General features: G+C 47.2%; 1 protein-coding gene across 18 annotated transcripts in view; it reads left to right on the top strand.

Moving 5' to 3' along the window:
- LARGE2 (LARGE xylosyl- and glucuronyltransferase 2) overlaps positions 1–26,166 on the top strand; it is a 47,021-nt gene extending 20,855 nt beyond the window's left edge. For 5 of the 18 annotated variants that reach the window (XM_083463797.1, XM_083463787.1, XM_083463783.1 and 2 more), the window contains 14 exons: positions 12,205–12,350; positions 13,751–14,010; positions 14,693–14,775; positions 15,120–15,243; positions 17,225–17,396; positions 17,821–17,925; positions 19,418–19,530; positions 19,732–19,857; positions 20,035–20,190; positions 21,039–21,202; positions 21,949–22,227; positions 22,419–22,565; positions 23,272–23,467; positions 23,590–26,166. In XM_083463797.1, the coding sequence (XP_083319923.1) occupies positions 12,245–12,350; positions 13,751–14,010; positions 14,693–14,775; positions 15,120–15,243; positions 17,225–17,396; positions 17,821–17,925; positions 19,418–19,530; positions 19,732–19,857; positions 20,035–20,190; positions 21,039–21,202; positions 21,949–22,227; positions 22,419–22,565; positions 23,272–23,467; positions 23,590–23,787 (2,229 nt within the window). In that variant the 5' untranslated portion in view covers positions 12,205–12,244 and the 3' untranslated portion in view covers positions 23,788–26,166. Of the gene's footprint in view, positions 1–1,474; positions 1,613–2,177; positions 2,575–2,595; positions 2,900–3,344; positions 3,437–12,204; positions 12,363–13,750; positions 14,011–14,692; positions 14,776–15,119; positions 15,244–17,224; positions 17,397–17,820; positions 17,926–19,417; positions 19,531–19,731; positions 19,858–20,034; positions 20,191–21,038; positions 21,203–21,948; positions 22,228–22,418; positions 22,566–23,271; positions 23,468–23,589 lie in introns of those variants that run through there. The other 13 variants (XM_083463780.1, XM_083463790.1, XM_083463793.1 and 10 more) reach the window with 11 other exon arrangements.
- The last annotated feature ends 485 nt before the right edge of the window (positions 26,167–26,651 follow it).

Genomic DNA, 26,651 nt, shown 5'->3' with positions numbered 1-26,651 from the left:
ACATCCTTCTAATAGTAAGTTGGTAACAAAGAATGCCACTATTGGGAAGCTCCTCATCCTGTTGCTGCCAATGTTTGCCCAGTGCAAGCAAGAAGCTGCTGAGGAAGGATAGATTCCAGCCAGGAATAACAAAAGGAGCCAATTAATATGGTGAGGTTTGAGAAGGATTTTCTCTTGGGACAAAAGGATTCCTTTGAACTGAAGGTGCAGGAGTTGGGAGACCTCTGGTCCCTTGATTTCCCTCTTCCTTGTGTGATTTATGCCAGCCTACTATTTTGTCTGGCACAAGAGAGGATCATAGGGGAAGTAAAAAATCTAACCCGTCACAGAAAGGTCTTGTCTTACATTTCCTAAGGGTTGTTTCTGCCTTTGAGTTAACTTAGCACAGGCCCTGACATAGACAGCAACATTCCAAAACGTGGTGGTAATGGATAGGAGCAAAAGTACTTGTTAATGTGCAAAAGCTCTGTGTGCGCGTGCATATGTGGTGCTTTGCTTCACTTTGCAAGTGTACATGGGAGAGCACATTTCTGTGACCTAAAAAAGTTGGCCAAGGGGTTTTCGTCTGTCAGTCATATTCATGATTCTGCAACTACTGGACTAAATTATGTGCCTATGGATGCATGTGTAAACCATATTACTATGCGTGTGTGTGTGTGTGTGCACGCGCACACGCTTACGGGTGTCTTCGGATCTCTAATGTGTGGCTCCAGCAGAGCTGCACGTTTAATGACCTTTCCCTAAAAGCATTCTCCACCCTCTCCTCTTGCTGCATTTCTTGGAGAGGGGAAACTCAGAAATGGCCTGTACTGTAGAAGTCATGCATTCCACAAAAGAAACTTTGTCCATCTTCTCCCCCCCTCTACCCACAACATACAAAAACTGTTTGACTAGAAGATACATTTTACCGCTTGCAATATCTTCCCTCTGATTGTTCACACCCTCGGCTAGGGCCAGACCTGTACCCTTCTTCTATGCATGTTTGTTGGGAATGTGACAACTGGAAAGGAGTTATTAGTTTCTTTGTACAATGAACACCCCACCTCCCTTTAGAGCCGTAAAGGGTGGGTCTGCAAACTAGCTGGAAAAACTCCCCGAGAGCTTCGTTGTCGTTGCAGTTTTGTAATGGAAATAAATGGTAGCCTGGGGGCAGACATCTCTGCGTCTCGCTGGTACGAAGGCCCAGACGGCCCGCGAGTGCGGGCGGGTCTGCACTTGCTTGTACCGCGGCGTGAAGGGAGGCGGTGAAGCTGGTTTCCCTCTCCGCCCCAGGTATGGTTTTTCTCGGGCGCTGCTCGTTTCTTCGCGGATGCTGAAGGAGAATCTCTCTCTCTCTCTTCCTCCCCGTGCGGGCCGGGGGCCACCAGCAAGGGAGCAGCTGCAGGTACAGGCAGCCTCCGCATAGTTGGCATTCCTGCAGGCCCGTCGCCCGGGCTCCTTCCAGGTCCTCGGCACGGCGCGCGTTGTTTCTGAGTCTCCCGGCCGGAGGCTCCTAGATAAGAAGAGCGCGCTTCCATCTTTAGCCGCTCCTGTTTCTTCGAGACCTTTTCGGGTGGATGGGGCTTTGATGAATCCCCCGGACGCTTTTATTTTCAAGCAGGACAGAAAAAAGGTGACCGGAGCTGATTATTTTTGGAGAAGCCTCTCCAACCTCGCCTGCGAGCAAACAGGCACACTTGGTGCATCTCTCTCTTTGCACGGCCATAGATCTTCGTGCATAGTAAGAACAGAAGAGCCGGTGGCCCACCTTAGTCCAGCATCTGGTTCTCATAGTGGCTAACTAGATGCTTGTGGGAAACCGCGTTTCAAGAGTTCCGTCTTTCTTTATTAAAAAAGATAAAGCTCACTCCAAGCTATCTTTCCTCAAAAGTTGCCTGGCGTGCTCTGGTCCATGGGGTCACGAAGAGTAGGACACGACAAAACAAGGGTCTGGGTTACAAAACAACAACAAAGGCTTGATCCCAGTGAGATTTATTCCTAGTAAATACAGGGAAGTAAGCCCCATTGAATGCAGCGGGACTTACCTCTGTGTAAACATGCACGAGTGCGTGTTATAAAAACAGTAAGAGGAAACTAGATGGGCATGAGCAGGTGCCATTCAAGCAGTGCAGCGAGCATGTCATTCTAGGGCAGGGACCCGCCGTGTTAATTCTTTATAGGACGAACTAACCCGAGAGTTGGATTTTCAGGTCAGGCTCGGCTGACTGTCGGATTCAGGTCCCGGGGGCTTCCCACCCCTCCCCCCGCAAGCAGCAGGATTCCCACATCCGGGTTCGACCCTGCTGCTGCTGCTGCTGCCCGGCGTCCTGAGTTGGGGTCAGCCCCGGCGCCTGCGGAGTTAATTGCCGCCACTTTCGCTCGCCGCCTCCTCCTCCTCCCAGCCGAGGCTCTTTTCTCGGAGCTCCCGGGACGCCGCGCCGCTTCTCACGTGGGCAGCGGTGACCCTCTGTGTTTACTTTATTTTTGGCACTTCTAGCAGTGGCGGCGCTTTTCTCGAGCCCTCCGGTGGCGATGCGAGTTTTTTCTTGCTTCAACTTACCGGAGGGGAGGAAGGGGCAGCTCGGCTGAGTCAAGGTAGGGGGGGGCGAGGGGAGGCGGAGCAGGCGGCTTCCCCTTTGCCCTGGGCGACTTTGCGATGGCTGAGCAGAAAGTTAATGTAACCTTTTTTCTTTTTCTTTTGTGGGCTTTCCTTTTGTTCTTCGCCTTCCGGGGAGGGGAGGGGAGGCCCCGGCTCCGGGAATTAACAAAAGAGGGGAGAGGAAAGTGACTGATCCCAAAGGGAGGCGTGTGCAAGCAAGGAAAAGAGGGCAGAGGAAGCGTAGAAAAGGGCGCTGCTGCCTGTGGGCTGCGCGTAAAGCTCAGGGCCGGGGGGAGGCGGCGGACGAAGGACAAGAGCCAGGTAAGGACACCTGGGCTTGCTGGGAGCGCCTGCAGCAGGTGGGAAGGAAAGTGGAGGAGGGGAGAGGACCGTCGGGCCAGATGCAGAGGCTCGGAGGTCCTTGTGGCGCCTCCCACCAGCTTCCCCGTCGGCGAGAGATCGCGCTGCGTCCTTGCTTGTTACCTCGCGCGTAATCAGGGTTGCGAAAGGCATTGCCCCGGGGCGCAGAGCGCACGGCACCGCGGTGGGGTTGTTTGGGGTGGGGGCGGTGTGCTTGCGCAGTTACGGAGGTGTGCAGAATTCTACCTACAGCCACACACTCGACCCCCCCCCCCGCCCCGCATCCCAGCATCCAGTGAAAGTGCGCTCTTTTTTGAGCTGGTTTCCAGGACCCTTGAAACTCCCTTAACTCCCAAGCAGCGACATTCGTTCCCCCGATAGCTCACTTGTTCCTCTTTCCCAGCAGCTCAGTTTACTGGCCCGTGAAGGGCACGTCGCGCCCGCGCGGTTCTGGCGACCCGCTCACTCACAAGCCGCGGCGGAAGGTGGGCGGCGCAGGTTAGGTCTTCGCTCTTTTCCTAAACCCCTTTTGTGAATGGGTATGTGTGCGTGTGTGGCGGGTTTCGAACAGGACTGAACAAAAAAGGGACCCACCAGCAGGGCTGTACACCTCCTGGGAACCTCCTAATGTTTGGTTACCTCAAAGAGACCAGCTGTCTGGCGCCTCCTTTCCCTCCCTTTCTCATTCAAGCTGATCGGAAGAACTTTGTAACTTCGCTGCTGCCAGACGTTGCTTGCCTCTTCCCAACCTCACATCTTTTAGAGTAGAACGGGCAGGGGTTGCCTTGTTATTGGTAACATCTAAGGCGCTGTTTCCGCTCAATAGCTAGGTAACGTGCTTTTAATAAATAAAACTTGATATTGGGACGTGTGTGCATAACAGCGAAGGGTGGTTCATGGAAGACTGGCCATTGGTGCCTCTGTTCAGGGGTGCCCATATTAATCAGCGCTGCCTCTGCGCTGTATCAACCTGAGCTGGTGGTTCAAATGATTGAATGGACAGGGAAGGGGTTACATGCAAAGTGTGCGATCTGCTACTGATCTACTATAGCCTTTCCTAAGAATTAGGAATATCCTCCAGTCGTCTTCATAATTAGCCAGTTTTGTATGATCCTGTAGCCGTTTGGTGTAAGGCAGCGTCTCCTAGAACAGAGGTCAGTCCTCAAAATTTCCAACTCTAAAGCCCACTTGAGACGGCTGAAAATCACTGAGGCCCACCAGCTACAAAATGGTGGTGCAGGGAGGGTGGGCAGAACCAGTCATGGTGCCAGGTGGAGGCAGAGTTTGGCTTAATCCGCTGGCAATTACTGGCATCGTTTTCTACTGAGATCTAAGCCATATTTGGAAGTTCTTTGCTTGAGCTTTTACCTTGTGGCAGAGGTGTCCCATCACTTCACTTTTCTCAAGCTAAGTACAAACATTGGTTCTGGAAGTATTGTAATGTCCTCCCCAATTGCTGATGAAAGCTTTTACTTTTGTTTTCCTTTCCTCTACATGCATCTCCAGTGAATATATATATTACCTATCTTCTGTAATTTCTTCTCTTATTTTCCTTGTACCTTATATCCTTCCCCCAAACTATCGCTTTCTTTCATCCCCCTTCCTCTAGGTCGAGATCTGCATAGACATGGTGAAGGGTGCACAACCTGTGAGTCTTCTCCTGACACAGATATTTCTATTGCATCTAGCTGGCACAGTGGTTTTATTGGAAAGATCAAGAAAGCAGGGTTTCAGCAGTTGGTGTGCCCTCCAGCAATGATGATGTCAGCAGGAGAAGGGATTATGAAACTGGGTGTCATGCTGGCACTTGCTGCTTTCTAGAGCTTCTACCCCAGCTCAGTGCACCTGACCTATATCCAGGCAGCCTCACTTAAAAGGCTCCTCAAAGTTGCTTGTCTTGTTTCTAGGATGTGTGAGGATTTGGGGGCCTCTGCAACTGGGCACTGCGGGGGTCCACCATAGGAAGGGGTTGCAGTTGTGTCGCAGTGAATCAATGCCCTGCCGTGTGATGGGCTTCATTATTTGTTTGAACAGCAACGCTGCATGTCCCTTTCATTGAGCAATCCTTACAAAGGGTATGGAGAGCAGTTCCTTTGCCTACAGACCTTACACACCTTCTCTTCCCTCCTCCAACTCTAAAGACTCATCAAAAGTTCTGTACATCAATAGGCACAAGAGCTCTGAATGGATGACTGACTAGTAATCCAGGCCTTTTTTTTTTTTAGTCCTATGACTAAAGAAAGGTTCCTGCACAACCTCCAGCTGTTGTTAATGCAAATCTCAGGCATGGAGTCATTATTCTGTCACTTGCCCAGGAGCTATATGAATAATTAATATTAGCACACAAGTGGCTTTATGGCCTTTTTGCAACTCTTTTTCCTAAATGTTTACATGACCATTTGCCTTCCTTTTGTGGACATGTGTTATAAATAAAAACAACGTGAATATGCACTGTGTTCAGCAAAGTGAGTGGATGCATGCACCAGTAATGTTCACCTGACGTGCACACTAATAGGCTTCTTGAGAAAGGCAGCCCTTTTGCGGGAGATTCCAGTGTATGGGGGTGGAAAGGCAATAATGGGGCCTCCTGCTGCCGCCGCGCCGCCAGAGCACAATTTCTGTTCTCATCCTGAAACAAGGTTCTTAACCCGAGGTACTATTTCTGGGTTAGCGGAGTCTGTAACTGGAAGCATCTGTAACCTGAAGCGTCTGTAACCTGAGGTACCACTGTATGTGAATGCTTTTCACTGTTCTTATCTAGGATGTTAGGTTGTGGGGCAGTGATCAAGCTATGGGGCATTGCCTTTCTCCTGGAACAAAGTTATGGGATTAGAACCTGACAGAGGGGCCTCGCCAGCATGTCCATACACATCCTGGGAATCTGGCATTTTGGTTACCTAAACACTAACAATATGCATCTCCCGGCAGTGAGAGATTAAGCTTTGTAGCATGAAGTAGAGATATGGGAAGCTCTTCTCATTTGCCTTGGAATCCACAGCTTACTGGGCAAACTAATGAGGCTACAAAAGTTCAACCTGATCCCTTGGAGTTTGCAGCCTGAATAAAATTGGGAGTTATTCACACACGTTGCATTCCTTCAGCTTGTAGCATAACTCCCCTTGCTTTAGCATAGTTATCGCTGATAGTATGTGGTTGTGTTTACACAGTCAAATACCACAGAATCTCAACTGTTATTTTATAAAAGGCAAAACCCTTTCCCCCAAGAGAGACACCCTTCCCCACCAAGAGTCACCCGCTTTATAATTAACTGCTCTTACATTTCTAAAAACCTCTTTTAGAACTTTGGAACTGAAGTCAGCCCCGTCCCAAGAGTTGGGGTCAGGTAACCGTCTTGTATAGTACAGCTTAGGAGTGGGGTTCCTGTCTCCAAAGTCCTTGCCATGGAAGTTGCATAGTCCACAGGATATGGCCCCAAGGCACCGCATGAGACCACCACTTGGCTGAAGCTAAAGAGGTCTGGCTCTGAGCAGTGCCTGGACGGAAGAAAGGTGGAATATAAACATAATAAAATCAAAAAGAGCGACAAAACAGGGAGAATGCAGGGCAAGATGGGAGTGACTGGGTTTTAAACTCAACCTTAGAATGGTGGTTTGTAAACTTCCTATATTCAGGGCTTTCACATCACTACAGATGTACGTTACAGCAAAAGATTGTCTGTGATGGGAAATCCTGTCTTTCTTTCCCGATCTTCTTGCTGAGGAGCCCTTTTCAAGGAAGCACAAGCTTTTCCAGATTACAGTGTGAATGCAGCTGCCTTTGATATGGCCACCTTGTTCCTAGAGGCTGCTGCTAATGAGGACTATGCGCGGGGAGTGAAGTGCTAGGAAATCATAACCTGGTCCACAAACCCACAAACTTGTATAATAGAAAATAAACCCTACAGTTCTGTTTAAATAGGGGCCCTCAAAGAATATGCACCACAATAGCATGTTAGGGTGTGGGAATCGTTGTTTGTGAATATGGTAGACTCCACCCATGCACCCTCTCTTCTTCTCTCCACATATCAGCCCAAGGCTTATGTTCTTTACAACAAAATCTGGGCTCCCCCACCCACCCTTTGAAGCAATGCTGGGTAACAGATCTGTGGTGCTTGGAGTTGGTTCTGTAAAAGTTTTAAGGAGGCAAACACACAGCAATGTCTTCTCCCCTTAATGCACTGATTATAGCAGGTGCTTTCCCTGTTCCTTTGCAAAATAAATGAATAAATAAATAACTAATTTGTGCCTTGTTGCCTGTGTTGTCTCACTCTCTTCCATAACAGGCAAATGGCAAAGGCTGTCTGGTCTTCTTGCATTTTACATATATGCAAGTAAGACATGGAACCCATGAGAGACTGTCTGGGCTAGGGTTTTTTGTTTGTTTGTTTTAGACACACGGTGTTAATGGGAAGGTACAGATGTTGATGCCTTTGCACTCCGGTGAGCAGGGAAATGAGGAAGATCAGGGAACAGTCATGAATGTGTTTTCCACTTGGTTTAGCCAGTGACCCTTCAACCTAAATGGAGCCTCTGTCTGGTTGGTAATTGCCTCATGGGTCTCTGAGGAATGCAGCAGGCGCATTGGAGACTGGAGGGCTTAAGGATTAGCTTTGTGAACAGCGGGATGCTAAGCTGGAAAAAAATCACATGAGAAACTCTTGCTTCCCTTTAATGCTTGCCAGTCACTGGAGAAAGAGACTGGATTCAGCTACTTATGGGCATGGGGAAAGATGCCTCCAAGTCTAGATAATGGAATTTCTATGTTACCGTTCTTTTTGGAGATTTCTGACAGCTCTGTACATGTACCCATTTTCTGATGACTGGAAACTACTAATTCCACAGCATTTACCCATTTAAATCCAGGGGCTTTGCTCACGGTTGGGTTGTTCACCAAATTAAAAGAATTATTAGTTGATTGATCATCTGTCTGTTGACCCAAGGTATGGTCTGAAGGCATATGAGCCCACAACCTTGCTGAAGTTAAACAAGCCTGATTCTGCTCAGTGCCTGGATGGGTCCCTCCTGCCAGACTGCATGTATGCTGCCTTGGGTTCCATAATAGAAGAAACGTGAGGTATACATGTAAGAAATTAAATATAAATTAAATAAATAGGCGTATTACCCAAAGCCAAATCTAGGTTCATTAATGAGATAGTGAAGTTAAGTGTAAGGTAGGTGTGTGTGTGTGTGTGTGTGTGTAAAGCTAGTTACACATTAGCCAAATGAATGGCACGCCAACATTGCCCCAAAGTTCTATTCCCTTAACTCACAGTCCCACTTGTTTAAAATGTTCATAGATTTAAAATTGGTTTCTGTTGGCCAGCTAATTTTTTCCGATGCTCTGCCAATTAAAAGGTGCAGCCCAAGTGCAGCATCTGTTCATCGTCTGGTGGTTTTTACTGATGGGCCCACTTAACGTGAGATCTGCAAGACAGCTTTGCCAGGGACTATATCAGATCAGGGCTTGCCTAAGACATGTTGGTGCCTGGGGGCCAAAGGCCCAAATTCCATGGGTAAAGATGGGGAACCAGCAGCCAGGATGTTTTCTTTCACTCTCTCCATTGATATGGTCTCATTTCAGTGAGGCTTATGCAGGAGAGAATTAATTGTGCCTCTTGGGTTAAAACTGTCTGTCTCCCATTCCTTAATGCAAGGGTAGCTAACCCTGTTCCTCCAGTTGTTGCTGGACTACAACTCCCCATCATCTCTTACTAGTGGCCATTCGAGCTGGGACTGATGGGAATTGAACATCATCTGGAGGGCCACAGGTTACCTGTTTTTCCTCTTCCATTAAAATATTATTTATTTAGATATTTACATCCTGCTGCTTTTCAGTATGGCTTACATGGTCAAGGAATTTAAAACCCCCCAGCTAAAATTCATAAAATAACAGCATATACATATTAGCAACAAAAATAAGTGAAGGCAGTATAAAATCACATGGCAGAGATGAAACTTTGAAGCTAAAAGGCCCTGCTTGCTTTATGTGTCCCCCCTCCTTCAATCATTTCCTCTTGCCTTTCCCCATCTTGTCTGACATTCCCTTTATTCTGTTGGATTTTAAAACCTGTTGTGTTTGTTTTAGAAAACTTGAATGTGGTAGTAAATGGAAATAAGCTTAAATGTGGCTTCCATATAGCTGACTCTGCAGACTGCCAAATAGAACAGCCGAGGTATACTCACAGCTTGCCTCACATCACTGAAGGGAGCTGCTGATTCTGGAACATTTGCAATTGCATTGCCAGCATCAAAGGCTGTGTGTGTGTGTGCATGCGCATTGTCTGAAGCACCAAGGTGGCAGGAAGTGGCAGGAGCGCTCTCAAACTGGGAACAGCGCAGTGCGCTCTGACTCAACACTGATATCGCTCCTGCCGCCAGAACACCAAGTTCTGTGTCAGCCGTGAGGTTCAGATGTCAGCAGCTCAGTTATGCACCAGCACCCATACAACCAACCTGGGGCACAGTGAAGACTGCAGGACTGCACACTAGGGTGCACCTGAAGCATAAGCAACCTGGTGTTGGTTTGTGGCGGTCCAGCCATTTATGCACCACCACTGTTGCCTTTCTCTCCGCTACTGATTCAGGCAGGAAGGCACAGAACAACTTCTTTGCACTCTTGATTTTGAGTTCCTTTCTCTTGGTTTCTCTTGGTTCTGATAGCATCTCCACATTGCCGTTCTTTTGTGCTCTCATTCTGATGCTGCAGAGTAAAACTTTGGGACCATGGAAGGTATCCAGGGGAAAGAGAAGTGCCTATTCTCTGGTACACTGTTAAGCTCATTGTTCAGAGTCACCCATGTAGGTTGCACAGCTTTGTGCCTGCCCAGTCAGTCCTGTTGCCAAGCAAATGACCAGCCCAAGCGGGAGTGTCTGTCTTGCCTGTTTTGTACTGCAGAGAGCTTGTGCATGGAAAATATGCATCTGACCCCTGACCACCAGGAGGTGCCCAAAATCTGATGACATGAGAGAAGCCCGTTGCACAGAACCATAGGATTGTAGAGTTGGAAGTGACCCTGAGGATCAGATAGCCATCCTTCCTCTGCGTAGAAACCTCAGAGGAAGGAGAGTCCACCACCTTCTGAGGAAGTTCGTTCCATTGTCGAACAGCTCTTCCCCTCAGAAAGTTCTTCCTTATGTTTAGTCGGAATCTCCTTTCTTGCATAAGAGTAGTCATTTCTCAGTTTTCTCTCTTTGCTTTGAACATCAATTTATATCTTCTTATCTGGAAAGTCCCAGCTCCTAATCTTCCTGCCCTGCTCTCTGTTTGTAACTCTGAGGAAGTTGTTCTATGGGTTTTTGCAGAAATTTTATTTTATTTTAATTCACTGCAGAGTGAATTAACTTTGAAAACAGGGTTTGAGCCATGCACACACTGACAAATCTGTCTTTCATCAGACCAGGGTTTAGTAGCGCAAGGTTGCTCTGGTCAAGCTGTTAAACAGAAATGTAGGTATTAATTTTATCGCTTCTGTAGCCCTTTTCAGCATAATAAAGTGCTTTGGAATTCTTGTCCCCACAAAAATTCCATAAATTGAGGTAGTTTGAGAGATAATGTTTTACGAGAGGCCACTCAGTGAGCTTCATGGCTGAGCAACGGCATACATCTACCTTATCTCCAAACCAAACACTGTTTCCAGTGACCTGCACTGGCTGTTGTTCATACTCTGGGCTGCAAGTTTCTCCTTGGAAGAAAGTAAAGTGGTACCTCGGGTTAAGTACTTAATTCATTCTGGAGGTCCGTTCTTAACCTGAAACTGTTCTTAACCTGAAGCACTTTAGCTAATGGGGCCTCCTGCTATTGCCGCGCCGCCGGAGCACGATTTCTGTTCTTATCCTGAAGCCAAGTTCTTTTTTTTTATATAAATATTTTAATTACATTTTCAAATACACAGTCAAAAATATAAAAGCCGTAGATAAAAAAACAAAAAGAAACAAAGAAAAAAAGAAGAAAGAATAATCCAATTTTCAAACACATTTTTCCATAACCAACCGGACTTCCTCACGTTTCCCCCACCATGCGTTCTTTACAATAAAGATGTCAGCAAATTATTACCTTATTTCATATCTTAATTTGTACCTTTCAAATATTATACTTTTAAATTTAAAATACTTTTTATCAATTACTTATACTTTAAATCAACCATAGTATTACTTTAAATTTCAACCTTTTCTTACTTATAACTTATTTTCCGGTTTCACCAAATCTAATCGCTGAAGCTAAAGTTTCCAAATCGTGCAGTTTTTAACATTCATACAACTTATGATATTTTTGTAAATAGTCCTTAAATTTTTTCAAGTCCTCTTCCATTATTTCTTCTCCCAAATCTCGGATTCTGCCAGTCATTTCAGCCAGTTCCATATAGTCCATCAATTGCGTCTGCCACTCTTCTGAAGCCAAGTTCTTAACCTGAAGCACTATTTCTGGGTTAGCAGAGTGTGTAACCTGAAGTGTATGTAACCCGAGGCACCACTGTATTAGTGAATTGCCTCTGCTGAACAAAGGAGTGCTGGGTAAGTGGCAAGGGCTGTGAGTTTGGAGGACCTCTTGATAGCAAGGGCTTTTCTTGAAGATGTGCATGGCACATCTCCTCCGTGGGGGTTAAGTCTTCTCTGTGTGCATCATTTTCAGCAGTATATGTTAAAACAAGGGACCTTCATGTTACCCTTTGCCATGTGTTTCTAGAACTGGGTTCAGCTTGGATGACTCTGGTGCTGATTAGGGTGGAATGAAGCACACAGCTGAGAGTTCAAGGAGTTTTGTTTGGCAAGTTCCTACTGGGAAATTATCTGCTGCTAAGCCAAGGGAGTTGAAAGAGTAGGATCCTTTTTGCTTTTCCAAATCCTGGCTGGTGGGACTCAGAGAGGACTCCTTGGCTTCCTCAGATGTGATCGTCAGCTTGCTGTCAGTGCCCACGAATGCTATTAGAAGTCCTGGTGACACCTTTTGCAGTTCCAGCATGTTTCAAGACACCCTTGGCCATTTTGGAGAATGAATGAGGCCCCCGCTACTGGGTAGGCTTCATGGGAGAGGAGGATGTGGCTGTTGACCTCAAGTCAGGAGACTGTGCTGGTGCAAAATGCATAGGCTGTGGACTCACATCAGAACAAAGCCCATTTTACCCAAAGTTGGGGGCAAATGTTTCAGCTGCTTGCTGCTGCTGTTGCTGGTTCTGGAAAGCCAAGTCTAGCAAAGTCCTCCATTTCCATTTTGAGGATCAATTCCGCTGGTTAACATTTTTGGTTCACTCTTTGGTTCTTCTCTTGCAGGGTGTAGGATGCTGGCTCCGGTGCGGCTAGGCCTGCCCACATGACCTTTGCCACCATCATGCTGTGCCCCTGGCGTGGGAAGCTGAAGCTGCTGCTTGCCACAGTGACCCTGGTCTTCCTCATCTCATGGCTCTACCTCTTTATGGGTAATCTGGAGTGTGAGTGAGGGCAAGGATGGCGGTGTGATGAAAGCATGTGCCACAGATTTGCCCTGCGGCAGCTGTACACGTGGGTGGGAGTTGGGACTCCAGAGTGGAATTGCAACTATACTGCCAACTCACTTTGAGACCTTTGGGCAAAGGGTGGCCTCTGTTTCCTCCTGCGTAATAGAACTAGGAAAGCTTTCCTAGAATTGTAGAGTTGGAAGGAACCCCAAGGGTCATGTAGTCCAACTCCCTGCAATGCAGGAATTACAGCTAAAGAATCCCCGACAGATGGCCACCCAACCTCTGTTTAAAAGCCTTTCATGAAAGAGAGTCCACCACCGCCAGACATTAAGGTGACAGAAGGATGGTTCCATTGCCTTGCTTTGGATGTATGTGATTTTCTCATAGCCCAAACACATAGGAACTGATCCCTCTAGTATATGACGAAGAATGGGCCAGATTTCCAATTTGGGAAATGTAAAAACCATCACCAAATAGTATATTTAGTTCCCAGCTTCTCAGCATTCAAGGCAGCTTGTAAATCTTTGGATCTTCTACATTAGATCTTACAAACAGACCCTTTTCCCTTGCACCTGGTGACCTCTCTCTTCAGAGGGCCAGTATTCTGAGCATGCCCTTCTTGAATCAATCCAGGCTTGGGGCTGGTAATAATGTTCACCTTGGGAGTGCTGGGGTCCCATCCTTCGTGTGGTTCTTCTCCCTGGCATTTGCCTTTATGGCCGTTAGAGAGTCTTCGCTGGAGAGGGCTTGAGGGTGTTACCTCCTTCCCCCTCCCTTGCTGATGTCAGTGGCAGATCTCTCCAGAAAATACATTACAGAGAGAATGAGCACTGGGTTTTCAGAATATTGTTTTCTTAGGTTGCACTGACACAGTACTACTCTCTGGCTGCAAAGTTATGAATGGAGAAACTAGAGGCAGAGCTATGCCCCTTCCTGTTATGCCACTGTCTTCTTTCTTGCCCATCTCATTCATGGTGTGGGGTGATACTGTACATTAACTCTTGAGTGTTCAGATTCACATTCACCCGCTTGAGGAGCAGCAGTCAGCTTCATATGGAATAGTCTTAAAATAATATTAAGTCCATTTGACTGCAGAGAATGATAGCCGGTGGAATTAATATAATTGAATCTAAAAAGGGAAATTGTAGACTATGCAAAGAGATAGGGGGAATATTTTATAGTGCTGGAACTTTGCAACCTTGCTATATGAATTAAAGAAACCTGCATAGAATATTTGTTCCCGCTCTCATCCTTCTTCCCACTTGTCCCTCTTGTTTCACTGAAGTATGTGCAAAAGGCTCAGTGACTATGCATCCTCCTCCTCTCACCACTCCCCTATTTATGTTTTCTTTTCCTGGGGGTGGGGATCCCCTCTATAGATGGATGCTCCTTCCTGCTCCCGCCTTGCTTTGGGGAACAGTCAAGCCGATACCTTAACCACGAGGCCTTGGTGTCCCAAGTACAGAAAGTGGAAGAGGAAAACCAGCTGTTGAGGCTGCAACTCAGCCAGTCTCAGATGCAGGACGAGGCTGTGGATGGGACGGACAGCAGCCAGCAGGGAGCGCAGTTAATAGAGGACCAGGATGGAAGGGACAACAGCACCGGCTGCCTCAAGCAGAGAATGGTTCAGAAGTGCGAGGTAAAGGCGACGTCCCAACTGGCTGCCAAGGCACCTTGCAGGCAAATAGTTATGGCAAAACTGTGGAAGGGTCGCACAGCAAGAGGCGTGTTGTTGTTCAGGCTCCTCAACCTGTTCTGTTCCCTGAGATGGGGGTAGCCAACATGGTGCCCTCCAGAGGTTTTGGACTACATATCCCATCATCCCCAGCCAGCTTAGAATGGTTGGGAGTGGTGGGAGGTGTAGTTCCCAACCTCTGGAGGCTGTGACGTTGGCTGCCCTTGCCCTAAGATAATAAGTGTAGCCATATAATTCCCACTCTTGCCGCTTCCTGCTGTAGGTAGCGTGATATTTATTTTGCAATGTAATACTTTTCTGAACCCTAAGATACGTGTGGTATGATAATCCCCTGAGGGCAAGGAGGCAGTCCTCACTTGCGCCTGGTTTCTATGTCCATTTCTAACTCTGCTTGGTTTTGCATCAACGTTTTGTATTATCCATTTTGCTCTGAGAAAAGTGAACTCTCTGTGCACCCTTTTTTACTGACTTGGGTGAAGAAGAAAGGGCCCTGGCAGGACAGGTGGATTCTGCATGTATTGTGGGAAGCGGCTTCTGAAAGCTCCACTTGGAGGGGAAGAGGATCTCTTGCAGTGAATTGTGGTTGGGGGGCCAGGCCTGATGGCATCTTTGTGTTTCTGGACAGCTTCTCCATGTTGCAATTGTCTGTGCTGGATACAATGCAAGTCGGGATGTCGTTACCCTGGTGAAATCCATCCTCTTCCACAGGTAACCTTGGAGGGGGTGGGGAAGACTGCTCTTCTTTTGAGCAGGTAGCGGAGGCTTCTGAGTTTCCCAGGACTTGAACACGGGGTTAAAATAGGATGCCTTTCTGTGCTTTTGCTTCCAAGCTGCAGTTCTGGATGTGCTGGGGGAAAACAGAACAAGTGAAGACTAGTTAGGGTCCTCTGACCCCATCCTTTTTCACTTCAATGCAGCTGCCAGGGTTCTGTATGTGGCATAGCAAGGCATCAGCTGCTGCATGGGGGGGGGGGCGCAAAATGAGGGAGTTGGGTGTATTTCGCATCTTGCTTTCAACTATTGCAAGCATTAACTGTTTCCTCCCTTGGCAGGAAGAACCCTCTTCACTTCCATCTCATCACTGACTCTGTGGCCCAAAAGATCCTGCAGATGTTGTTCGAGTCCTGGATGGTGCCCTCTGTTCATGTTAGCTTCTACAATGCTGATGACCTGAAGGCAAGGGAGATCAAGCCAGGCTCATTCTCTCTTTCTCCATTTGTTCCCTCTCCCTCTCTTCCCTTCCCTCTCCACACCCTCTTCCCATGAAGTGAGCAGCCCTGTAGGGAAGGCCCTGCCGTAGGAATGGCTTGCTTGGAGATGAGAGACAATATACTTAAACACATTTTTCCTTGGAATTGAGCCCCCTGATGGATAGTGGCTGGATCCAAGCTTGTGAATGGATCCAAAAGGTCATGAATCATCCTTAAGGTCACCTAGAACCCTTTCCATTGTTTTCTGTGCTCTCATCTGCTACTACTGTCATTTCGTTTGTAGAGTGGGAAGACCTGTTGACAGGATCTGAATGATTTAGAAATATATAAAGTTAACCTCATTTCAGCAGGAGTCTCTAAGTGGTTTACATATTTGGGGAGGTGGGAGAAGTGTGTTTGTGTGTGTGCTTTTGTGTGTGTTCACGTAAGCATAAAATACAAATTCCAAATTAAAAACGAAACAATGCTACTACTACTAAAATAATAATACTATTTTAAATAACATAATTAAGAAACAATAAATACAATATACTTAAACACATTTTTCCTTGGAATTGAGCCCCCGGATGGATAGTGGCTGGATCCAAGCTTGTGAATGGATCCAGAAGGTCATGAATCATCCTTAAGGTCACCTAGAACTTTGCAACGGAACAGAAGCCAAAATCTACAATTGAAATGATTATATGATGCACTTTCATGATTCTGATGTCCAAGAATGCTAATATTTCAGCAAAGTGACAGAAGGGCAGAAAGATTAAGGCAGGGAGCCCTGAAGTAGCACCTGGAGTTTTCCAAAGCCACATAAGTATTCCTAATGAACAGTGGGCACTGTGCCAGACAGTCTCCTCTCGCTGTTGCCAAAACTTTATGTGCAAGTTGTTGTCCATAATAAAATAGGAAGGGATAGAAACATAATTTATTTGTTTTTGAAATTTGAAAGTAGCCAGATTCCAGGAGTATGCATTTGTACTCTTTGATTCAATTGTTTTGGGATTAAAGCTCTTAGATTTTAGATAATGGAATTGCCTTATTTATTCTGCTGTGAATCAGAAAGTCACTCTCCATTGTTTCTGGCTGAATTGGATGAAGAAAGGTGAAATTAGATCTGGGGTGGGAGAACATGCATTTTCCTGCCATGTCTAAAACAATTGGCAGTGCCCAGATATATGTTTGGCATCCAAAACTATCTAGACAGGTAAGGTTCACCCAACCAAGCTTAGTGCTATGATTCACACTCCATTCCCCCCCCCCCCCAGGAAAGTGGATTGTGGTTGAACAGACCATGTGCTTTCACTGAAGATGGGGTGGGAATTTTTTTTTGGGGGGGGATTGCAGGTCTCTTACTCAGGGGCCATGAAATCTAGAGCAGAATTGGGAGTCCATAGATGCTTTTGAAGTCTTGCCGCACTATATTAGTATTTAAATTTCTATACCACCCTTCATCCAAAGATCCACAGGGCGGTTTACAATATAAAAACACAAAAATATCAGTAGAATAACCCATTAGAAAATGTTAATAATGACCAGGTTGATGAAGTTCGCTAGTCCCCAGATACCTTCTTACAGACTTGCAGGCCTGTTTCATAGGTATGGCAAGGGACATGGAGGCTGCTTGGAATTGCATTTCCATGGAGGTTTCCATTTGTGTGCAAGCTTTGTCTCCACTGCCCTCCAAAACAGGAGTGCCATGTGAAAGCACCATCTTTGCAGTTGAAAGCATTCCTACATCACTTTGTTTGTGTGAAGTGCTTCTAAATCTCACCAAAGACATACAGACTAGTTTAGAGTCATGGTCTCATTTTCAGTATTGTCTCGTTGCTCAAGCCTTAGAAACAAGAGCAATTTTAGGCTTCTTGGCTATAGACCAGACATGTGATGCTGATGCTTGCCTGCCTGTTCTCTTTTTCTGAAATGTTTCCCTCCCCCCCTCCCTTTTTTTTTTGCAGCCGGACATCTCTTGGATCCCCAACAAGCACTACTCTGGAATCTATGGGCTGATGAAATTGACGCTCACAAAGGCTCTCCCCTCTGATCTCTCCAAGGTCATTGTCCTGGACACAGACATCACCTTTGCTACTGACATTGCTGAACTGTGGGCCATCTTTGGGAAGTTCTCGGGTAAGTGATGACCACTGGGGGAATAGGGATTCTTTAGACCAGGGACAGAGAATCTGTGACCCTCCAAGATGCTTTGAGGTCTCCAACTCTCTCATCATCAGCCCCAGCCAGCATGACTAGATGCTCAAGGATAATGAGAGTTATAGTCCAGCAACATTTGGAGGGCCACAAGTTCCCTGCCCCAGCCGTTGACCATCTTTGAGCACCTCTCCAGAGGCAGTGGCTCATGGTATAGGACAGCTCTGGTGGCCCTAGATACTGAAAGGGTTTCTTTTCTTACTCGGTGGTCTTTCCATTTACTCTGCTCCTTTGAAAATTATACAGCAGGGATGATCCTTAGTGAGTGAGTTGCAGAGTACTGATCTTGTTGACAAGCAAAGTCTGTTAGCTGCCTTTGTCCTCATTTTCTTATCTCTTAATCTAGACAAACAGGTGATTGGGCTGGTGGAAAACCAAAGTGACTGGTACCTAGGGAATCTCTGGAAGAACCATAAACCATGGCCAGCACTGGGACGTGGCTTCAACACAGGTGAGCTCCAGAGGGCTGTGGGAACATGACAGGATGATGTCTGTGCAGTCCTCTGTTCCCGTGGCTGGGTTTGTATGTGACGATATCTAGGTTCAGATATCCTGGTTCAACTGTGAAGTTGACTAGGTGGTCTTGAGCAAATCCCAATGAGCACAAGGAAAACTAGTCCTATGAGGAAAGAAGAGGTAGCTTCCTTTCCATACCCATGGCAGATTTGGATTTTTGAGCGAATGCTGTGGGTGCCACCCCCTCTGATCATTTCTTACTCTTCTCCCCAGATCAGCACCCCTACCTCCTGAGAGGCATAGTGCACACACACTCTGGCTTCCCATGGAATCTGGGTAAAAGCTGGATCCTATAAAGTTAATCCAACGCTTCAAAAGCAAAGAGAGCCGAAAGAGGAAGTGAGAAAAAGCAGTGCTTTCCCCACAATCCTCTCTTGGTTCTTTGTACCTTTCAACCCTCTCACTAGCTCATGACAGGGGAGCCAGTGGAGGACTGCAAAAGTATCACAGTGCCCATGGATTAAAGGGACTGGTTTGCAGAGCCTGAAGAAAAGGCGGAGAGGAGCAGGGTAGTATGCTTCAAATGCCCAAAAGGCTGTCCCATGGAAGACTGCATAGACTTGTTCCCTGCTGCCTCAAGGGGCCGAACTAGCTCCACGGGGATTGGATAACAGAAGCTAAACATTAGGAAAACCTAAGACTAAAAAGAGTTCAGTAATGAGACCAGTTAATGGGAGCAGGATAGATGGCTGTCTCTTAGGTGTTCTCTCTCTGGATTTTCTGCCTTGAGCAGGTGCCTGGACCAGGTGGCCTCCAAGTCTACCGTTAGCAGTTTTTGTAGGGCATGCTTATTTGGTTTTATGCCAGTGTTGACTGTCATTGCCCCCCCCCCCCCCACACACCTTGGAGTTGTAGTTCAGTGAAGTTGTAAACTATTCTACTGCTGGTATTTCAGGGTGTGAGTAACCAGCGATGGAGCTGGGTCGAATGGCGTGGCAATAGACATGCACACCAGCTCCTCTTGATAGACAGTGACTCCAGAAACAAGCTTTCTATCATGGATAGCTGCTTGGCAGGTCTGTAGGATATCTTGGCACCACCTGGTGGTTGTCCAGAGAACTGTTTCTCCATGCAAGGCAGGCACCCCTAGTGGGGAGGCAGGAAAGAGTTCATGGCTGCTGTTGCTGTAGGAAAAGACTCGTTCTCCATGCTTGTTGGCTTGGTTGTCAACACTGAAGAGCAGCCACTCCTCCTGTTGCAAGGATTTTAAAATAGCATTTTTATTGATTAAGATGTTTGCAAACTCTCTTTCACCAAAGGGATCTTAACAACACAAGGAGGTTTCCTGGGGATCCAGGAAAACAGAGCCCTCTTCCACTTCTAAAAAGATGCACATTGTGGAAGTACATTGTTAAGAGTTGAGCTGAGGGATGCCCTGGTTGCTTCTGTCCAATCGTGGTGGTGTTCATGGTTTCCTCTTCTCCTAGGAGTGATCCTCTTGCTGCTGGAGCGCCTACGCCGAATCGGCTGGGAGCAGATGTGGCGCCTGACAGCCGAGCGGGAGCTCATGAGCATGCTGTCCACCTCGCTGGCCGACCAGGCAAGTGCTCTGAGCTCTGCATGCCTCGCTGTCCTCCAGCCTGGGCCCCCGGACACACCTTTTGTCTCCTGCAGACATTGTGGGTTGTAGCGGGATAAAGACCTATTTATTTCTTCCTCGTTTGGCTTCACACTTGGTTTTACTCTGGGCCTTTCTCCTCTTCCAGAGTGCCCAGTGTGCAAACTGCAATCTCTCTTTTAGGACATTTTTAATGCAGTGATCAAACAGAGCCCAACGCTGGTATACCAACTCCCTTGCTTCTGGAACGTGCAGCTCTCTGATCACACCCGCGCAGAGCAGTGCTACACAGAGGTGTCTGATCTTAAGGTGGGCATTTCCTCCCTGGCTGAGTCTTCCCTGAATTCCTTTTGCAACGGTGACCCTTGGCTGAGCCTTCCAGGCATCGCCAGTCTAGGACAATGTTAGTTCTGCAGGGGCTTGACTGAAGATGTGGAGTGGATTGGTACCTGTAACCAGCCTTATGTTTTAGCTATCTGTTCTCAGGTGATCCACTGGAACTCTCCCAAGAAGCTGCGGGTGAAGAATAAGCACGTGGAGTTCTTCCGGAACCTCTACTTGACCTTCCTCGAGTATGATGGCAACCTGCTGCGCAGGGAGCTTTTTGGCTGTGCCAGCCTCCCCAGCTTGCCCAGTGGTCAGGTGGGAGCCTAATTTTCTATCCTTCTCCCTTCTCCTCATGCCTGAAATGGAAAATCCCTCCAGACCTCCCATTTATTTAGCTGCTCTCTTAAATGGAGGGGGTGTGTAGCTCAAAAAACTATGTGCATGCCTTACTATGCAACCTGGCCTCTTTAAAACCCTGATTGTCTCGGGCTCCTTTTCTAAGTGAGGCATCTTCATTCCAGCTAAGTTGCCTGGTGATGGTGATTTTTAGTCGTTGTTCTACTTGCACCCATGATATTTTGCTTGGGTTTCATTGTTCTCTTCTAGTTTTTATTCCTAATAAAATGTAATGGCAAACCTAAAGAAATCTGGCACGTTTTCACCACACTCAGAACAACGCGCTCACATTATTTCAGTTAGGATTAGTGGACTGATGAGGTTATGTTCTGCTTAGTACAAAACTCAAGACCATGGTTAGGCAAACTGAGGCCTGGGGTCTTAGATTAGGCCTGGGATCAGGCCCAATCGCCTTCTCAATCTGGCCCGCGGATGGTCCGGGAATCAGTGTGTTGTTACATGAGTAGAATGTGTCCTTTTATTTAAAATGCATCTCTGGGTTATTTGTGGGGCATAGGAATTCGTTCATTTCCCCCCCCCCCCATATAGTCTGGCCCCCCACAGGACCTGAGGGACAATGGATCGGCCCCCTGCTGAAAAAGTTTGCTGACCCCTGCTCAAGACCCTCCCCACTCTCCCAGCAGTATCTCAGGCTCTAGAAACTCTGCCTTTTAAAGCTGCTTTGTGGCTGTGCTTCACTCTAGGTCAACTTGCCAACTTAGCCTTATCTCTCTGTCCTTCTCCTCTCACCCCTGCGTAAAATTTAGCTCCAGCAGGCCCTAGAGGAGCTGGATGAAGATGATCCTTGCTATGATTTTCGGAGACAGAGCCTTATTCAGCACCGGGTGCATCTCTTCTTCCTGCAGTACGATTTCCCGGTCTTGGCTGATGCAATTGATGTCACTCTTGTAGCTCAGCTCTCCATGGACAGGTACCAGATGGGAAAGGAAGAGGGGGAGATGTTGTGCCTTCCAGCATAAATTCTTCTGCTTGGGAGCTAAACGTCCAGCCAGCTTGTGGCTCTTTTATATGAATTTATTGGTCCAGGAGGCCTCTGTGCCCAAGCTGAGTTAATCAAACTGGAAATCTCTATGGCAATATTCTCACTGCCCAGCTGCGAGGGTGACAATCCTTTCCAGAGAATTCTGCTTTTGTTTATTTTTTAGAATGGGTTTCTATCACCCAGAGTTGCTGGGAAATATTTAGCAAAAGATGACTAGCATCCCTTGAATACTAGAATAGAAGAAATATGGCAGTGAAATATGAAAGGAACAAAACCTTGCTGCATGAGTCAGAAAATGGGTGCAATGGTGCAAGCCAGCCATTAAAAGAATGGTTCTGATGGTGGCAGAAGGATTGGACAATAGTTAGGAAGAGGAGCAACACAAAACCAATACTGTCCAGATCAGTTGCACCAAGTTTTGTAAGGTTATATTTTAAGAAGCCAAGGAATTGTGTGCAAATGGTGGCAGCTTCCAGGATGTAGTGTAGACAGCCTCCTCTGATACAATTATCAACAGAAGCTTGCACACACAAGAAACCAGGAAGGAAAAACTCACTGCAGGACTGGATGCAGATTCTCCTGTTCCTTCAGGCCTGGGTGGCTCAGCCTTGTGGCTTTTTGTTGTTGCCAACTGAGGTTGTCTTGCACTCTTGACTTGTCCCATTGATTTGCAGGTTACAGATGCTGGAGGCCATATGCAAACACTGGACAGGCCCCATTAGTCTGGCGTTATATATGTCAGATGCAGAGGCCCAGCAATTCCTGCGCTATGCCCAGGCCTCGGAAGTGCTGAGTAACCGCAGGAACGTTGCCTATCACATTGTGTACAAGGAAGGGCAGTTTTACCCTGTCAACTTCTTGCGCAACGTAGCATTGAAGAATGCACAGACATCTTATGTTTTCCTGACGGACATTGACTTCCTGCCTATGTATGGCCTCTATGATTATCTCAGGTGGGTGCTTTGCCCTTTCCCAGCCTGTGTGAAGCAGTAGACACTTCCATACTGGGAGAGGATGGCTCCACCAGTATGTGTCGGTCCCATGCCAGCACTGAACATTTTTCATGGGGAAGGGATACAGGATGCTTGGACTCCTCCGTTTAGCAACAGACCAACAGCATTTCCCCCTCCCCTTTGTGCCTCAGGACCTCCATTTTGCAGCTTGAGCTGCCCCAAAGGAAGGCAGCCCTCATTGTGCCTGCATTTGAGACTCTGCATTACCGCCTCACCTTTCCCAAATCCAAAGCGGAGCTGCTCTCCATGCTGGACATGGGCTCCCTCTATACCTTCAGGTAGGTGTTGGGACCAAAAAACCCCTTGCTAGCAGCTGAAATGTTGGCTCAACCAATTGCTGGACTGTCCTCTGAAACCAGATAACAGGCATGACCAGCCCCAGCACTTAACCCTTCTTAGTGGTGGCTTGCAGTCTAAAATTTGACTGGCCATTTTTAACTGGTATATGTGCATTCATTCTTCTGTTGGGATGTAGGGGCACAATTTGCCCCCTCTTTATTTTCATTCCATGTTGTCCCCTCTCCCTGCTTTGGAGCCCCGTGCCGAGCATGGTACAAATATTTTAAATAAATAGTCCCTTTCCTCATTTCCATCCCCCCCCAACTCTTCGTTGGATCCTATGATTCTTCTGCTTTTCCTCATGCCCTTTTCCTTAGTCCTGGGCTCATCCAGTTCCCAGCCACCTGTTAGGGCACAGCTGTGCACTCATAGGGGCATATTTGCATCATTGCCATTTTACAGGTGGGGAGTTGAGACCAAGATGACTTTGCCCTGGCCATGCTGTGGGTCTGTGGCAAATCTAAGCCATGAAGGCCGATCTCCCTCATCCAAGCCCAACTCTGCCCTGCTGACTAGAGATGTTCAGAATGGCTCTAAGAGGCTGGCTACCCCAGCCAGTGTGGTGCAGTGGTCGGAGTGTCAGACTAGGAGACAAGGAGTCCGAGGTGCAGACTTTTCTCAGCTCCCTTGTGCATCTGTGTGCAGGTACCATGTGTGGCCTCAGGGCCATGCCCCAACGGACTATGCCAAGTGGCGGACAGCCACGGTGCCCTATCGCGTGGAGTGGCAGCTGCACTTTGAGCCTTACGTTGTAGTGAGGCGCGACTGCCCCCTGTACGACCAGAGATTTGTCGGTTTCGGCTGGAACAAGGTGTCTCACATCATGGAGCTGGACGCCCAGGTGAGTGTGCTGCTTAATGTCTCCCACAAGGTTGCTTCTTTATGCGTTCCCAGAAATCCAGGGCTGGGGTGTGTGGCTTCCGAGGGAGCCGGCCTTTCTAGCAACTTCATGCCTTTTTGCAGGAGAATGAGCTGCTGGTCTTGCCCAATGCCTTCATGATCCATATGCCTCACGCACCCAGTTTTGACATCTCCAAGTTCCGCCTGAGCTCCACTTACCGCGACTGCCTGGAGACCCTGCGGGAGGAGTTCCACCAGGACCTGTCACGCAAGTATGGCGCCGCTGCACTCAAATACCTCACTGCCGAGAGAAGCCTGTGAACGGCAAGACACACACCAAAGGACAGTCCGTGCAAGGCAACTCATGCCCTGCAGAGGAGGGACAGCGGACCACGCTCGTGTCCTGGAGCAGTTCAGACCTACGGCAGAGCCACTCTCCCAATGGTAGCCGGGTGCTACACACTTTGTCTAAGTTGTGGGTACAATTGCAGCCGGTTGGGGCGGGGCAGGTGGCATATCATTCAGGGCTATGGAGCCAATCAAAACAATGCTCCCAATCTAAATCAGGCAAGTTACATACATTTGTGTACATCTGTTTCCAAATTGAGGGGGGAAGCATGGGAATGAAGAGGAGGGAAGGTGTGCTCCTGAGCTGACATCCTGGAGAGCCACTTCCTGTTGGTGTACCAGTGGCCTGACTCTAAAGCAACTTCCTCTGTTGCTGTTTTGAAGGTGGGCCTTTCCCACCCCACGAGCCTGATGCCTTAATTCAGCTACAGTCACCTGTTTCCTGTGGTAGAAAGGTAGACTAGACGTGGAAATTGAGACTTCTACTAATGTGTTGTGTCCCTTTATCAGTGTAGTAGCCCCATCTTATTTCCAGCTCTTTCATTTGTCCCCTCTAAGCCAAAACCGAAATAGGACAATTATGACTAAATCATATAAAGTGAGCATCTAGAAAATCTTATGTGAGCTATTCCTATATATGTGGCAAGAGGGACTGCATGCATATACAGGCAACTCAATTTGTGCATGGGTTGTATGTCAGGGTACCGTGCATGTTGGTGGAGCATGCATAAGCCCACCCGACCCTGTCACACCATCTTGCAGGTCCAAAACCAGTGTATGTGTGCACAGTTGCACATTCTTTGAACCCATGCAAAACAGGAGTTGCCTGTACCCTTTTACAAATCTGCATAGCCTTCCTGTTGGTCATGGATCAGGGCTTTACTGATGGGAAAAGGATGATGTGGGACCTACTGTGAAAGTTTAAAGTGGGGAACCTGAGGCCTAGGGGCTGCATGTGTCCTTGCTTATCTCTATGGGTGCAGCCTTTCCTTTCCTTTTTATAATGTGTGTGTAGAGAAGCCCTGCACCGGAATAGAAAATATTTTAGCACAGGGTTTCCCATAACGCACACACACAACTACACAAGGCAGAAGAGTCACAACTGTTGCTTCACCCACATTCTGCCTTCGGTGCTATTGACCACCACCACATGGCTTCTGGGAAATTGCCCACCAAGAAATGTGGCTGTCAGGGGTAGTGGTAAGGAACCTTCTCTTCAATCTGCCTTGTGCCTACTTCATGGATAACTTTAGTATCTAGAAAAAAGCCTAGTGTAAGCAAAGCCAGGTCCTTGTTACAGGGGCTATATAGTGCACATGCTTTGCTGTGAGTACATGGCTGAAACCAAGATCCCTTTAGTCCAAACGAACTTCTTTCCAACAGGATTCAGGCGAGAGTCCTTGAAAATGTGTAAGCAGGGCATTTTGTTTGCCTATTCGCCCCCCACCCCCACATCTAAAATGCGGGTGTAGTTCATCTCACCGGAGCTAAATAGAACCTCTTATCATGGCTACTACTCAGTAAATCTTGTTTAGCTTGATGTTGCACATCATTGCCAAACATACTTTCCCCCTCCCATGGAGGAACGCAAGTCTTGCCCTTCCTATATCTGCTGGACTATGGCCTTGATCAGCTGCTTTCCTGAGTAATATCAGCTCAAACTGTGTGCTTGTATGATCAGGACCAAGGACTGCACAATTGGGCCTTGTGCAGGAGTCCATAATGGAATCGGACTGTCTTCAGTCTAGATGCAGTTAAGTGTCACAGCTGATTACAGATTAAGTCTGTGCAACCATGGAAGTAGGCAAGTCATTGCATGCAGGCTTCCGTCCTGATAGCTGCTTGGTGAACCTGATGCTCGAAGGGACTAATTCCACTTCTTGAAGAAAGGAACACATGAGCATCTTGCTGTATCTGCAACTGACGTAGGGTCTGTTAATGTATGCTGTAGCTGAATGTCTGTGCTGGGAGCAGCTTCAGCCCAGCCATGGTCCACAATTATCAAACACTGGAGCACAAGGATGGAGATGTAATGGGAAAACTCTTTCCTTGCTGTTTATATAATTTAAGGTGATTTCTCACAAGCTGTAAATGATTTGGGTGTCATAGATTTTCTGGTAGTTTCTCTCTTTGGTTCTGGAGTCTGTCTAGGGTCTTCTGCTGCTGGACTCTTTGATTTTTCCTTTGATTTCATGGAATTCAAGAGCTTCCAAAGTGCTGGGATTAAAGTTTTCCATCCCTCTAGACAGGCTGATGTAAACGCTGAAACTGTCCCACACTGAGCACTGTACAGCATGGGCACAAGTATTCCTTTTTAAAAAACATTAAAGTTTTGAGGAAAATCCTTTTCAAGCTGCTGTGAGAGTTGTTTGGTTATTATGTCCACATAGTATTAATGCGTTCCTCATTTCTACTAGTCATGAAAATGAGGAACAGGGGAGAGAACAAACTAGAGAAACAATTCCTTCAGGGAACTCTTGGCTACAACCCACAAATCTGCCAGGGACAGGAAAGTATTCTGCATGGTATCCAACTTTCTTTTACTCGAAGTAGATCCACTGAAATTAGTGGGCCTTAGTCAAGTTAATTAGTCATTATTTTCAACAGGTCTACTTTCTGAAAACTTAGTTACCACCCCCTTAGCACAATCCATACAGGAAGCTATTCCCAGAAGTTGAAGCACACTTGACTTACTCTACAGCCCTTATAGGACCAAGCTGTCAGTGATTGCAGTAGACTTTGCCAAGTTCAGGTCATTGCCAACTCTCCTTGCAGGTCCAGGGAGCTTTAAATTCTGTAAAGAAGGGAAACTGAAGCCCAGACTCTTTATCATTATA

The sequence above is a fragment of the Podarcis liolepis genome (genome assembly GCF_965112155.1).
Source record: "Podarcis liolepis genome assembly, chromosome: 1".
Classification (NCBI taxonomy): domain Eukaryota; kingdom Metazoa; phylum Chordata; class Lepidosauria; order Squamata; family Lacertidae; genus Podarcis; species Podarcis liolepis.
The sequence above is the reverse complement of the archived record's forward strand: the minus strand, read 5'-3'. Positions and strand labels throughout refer to the sequence as shown.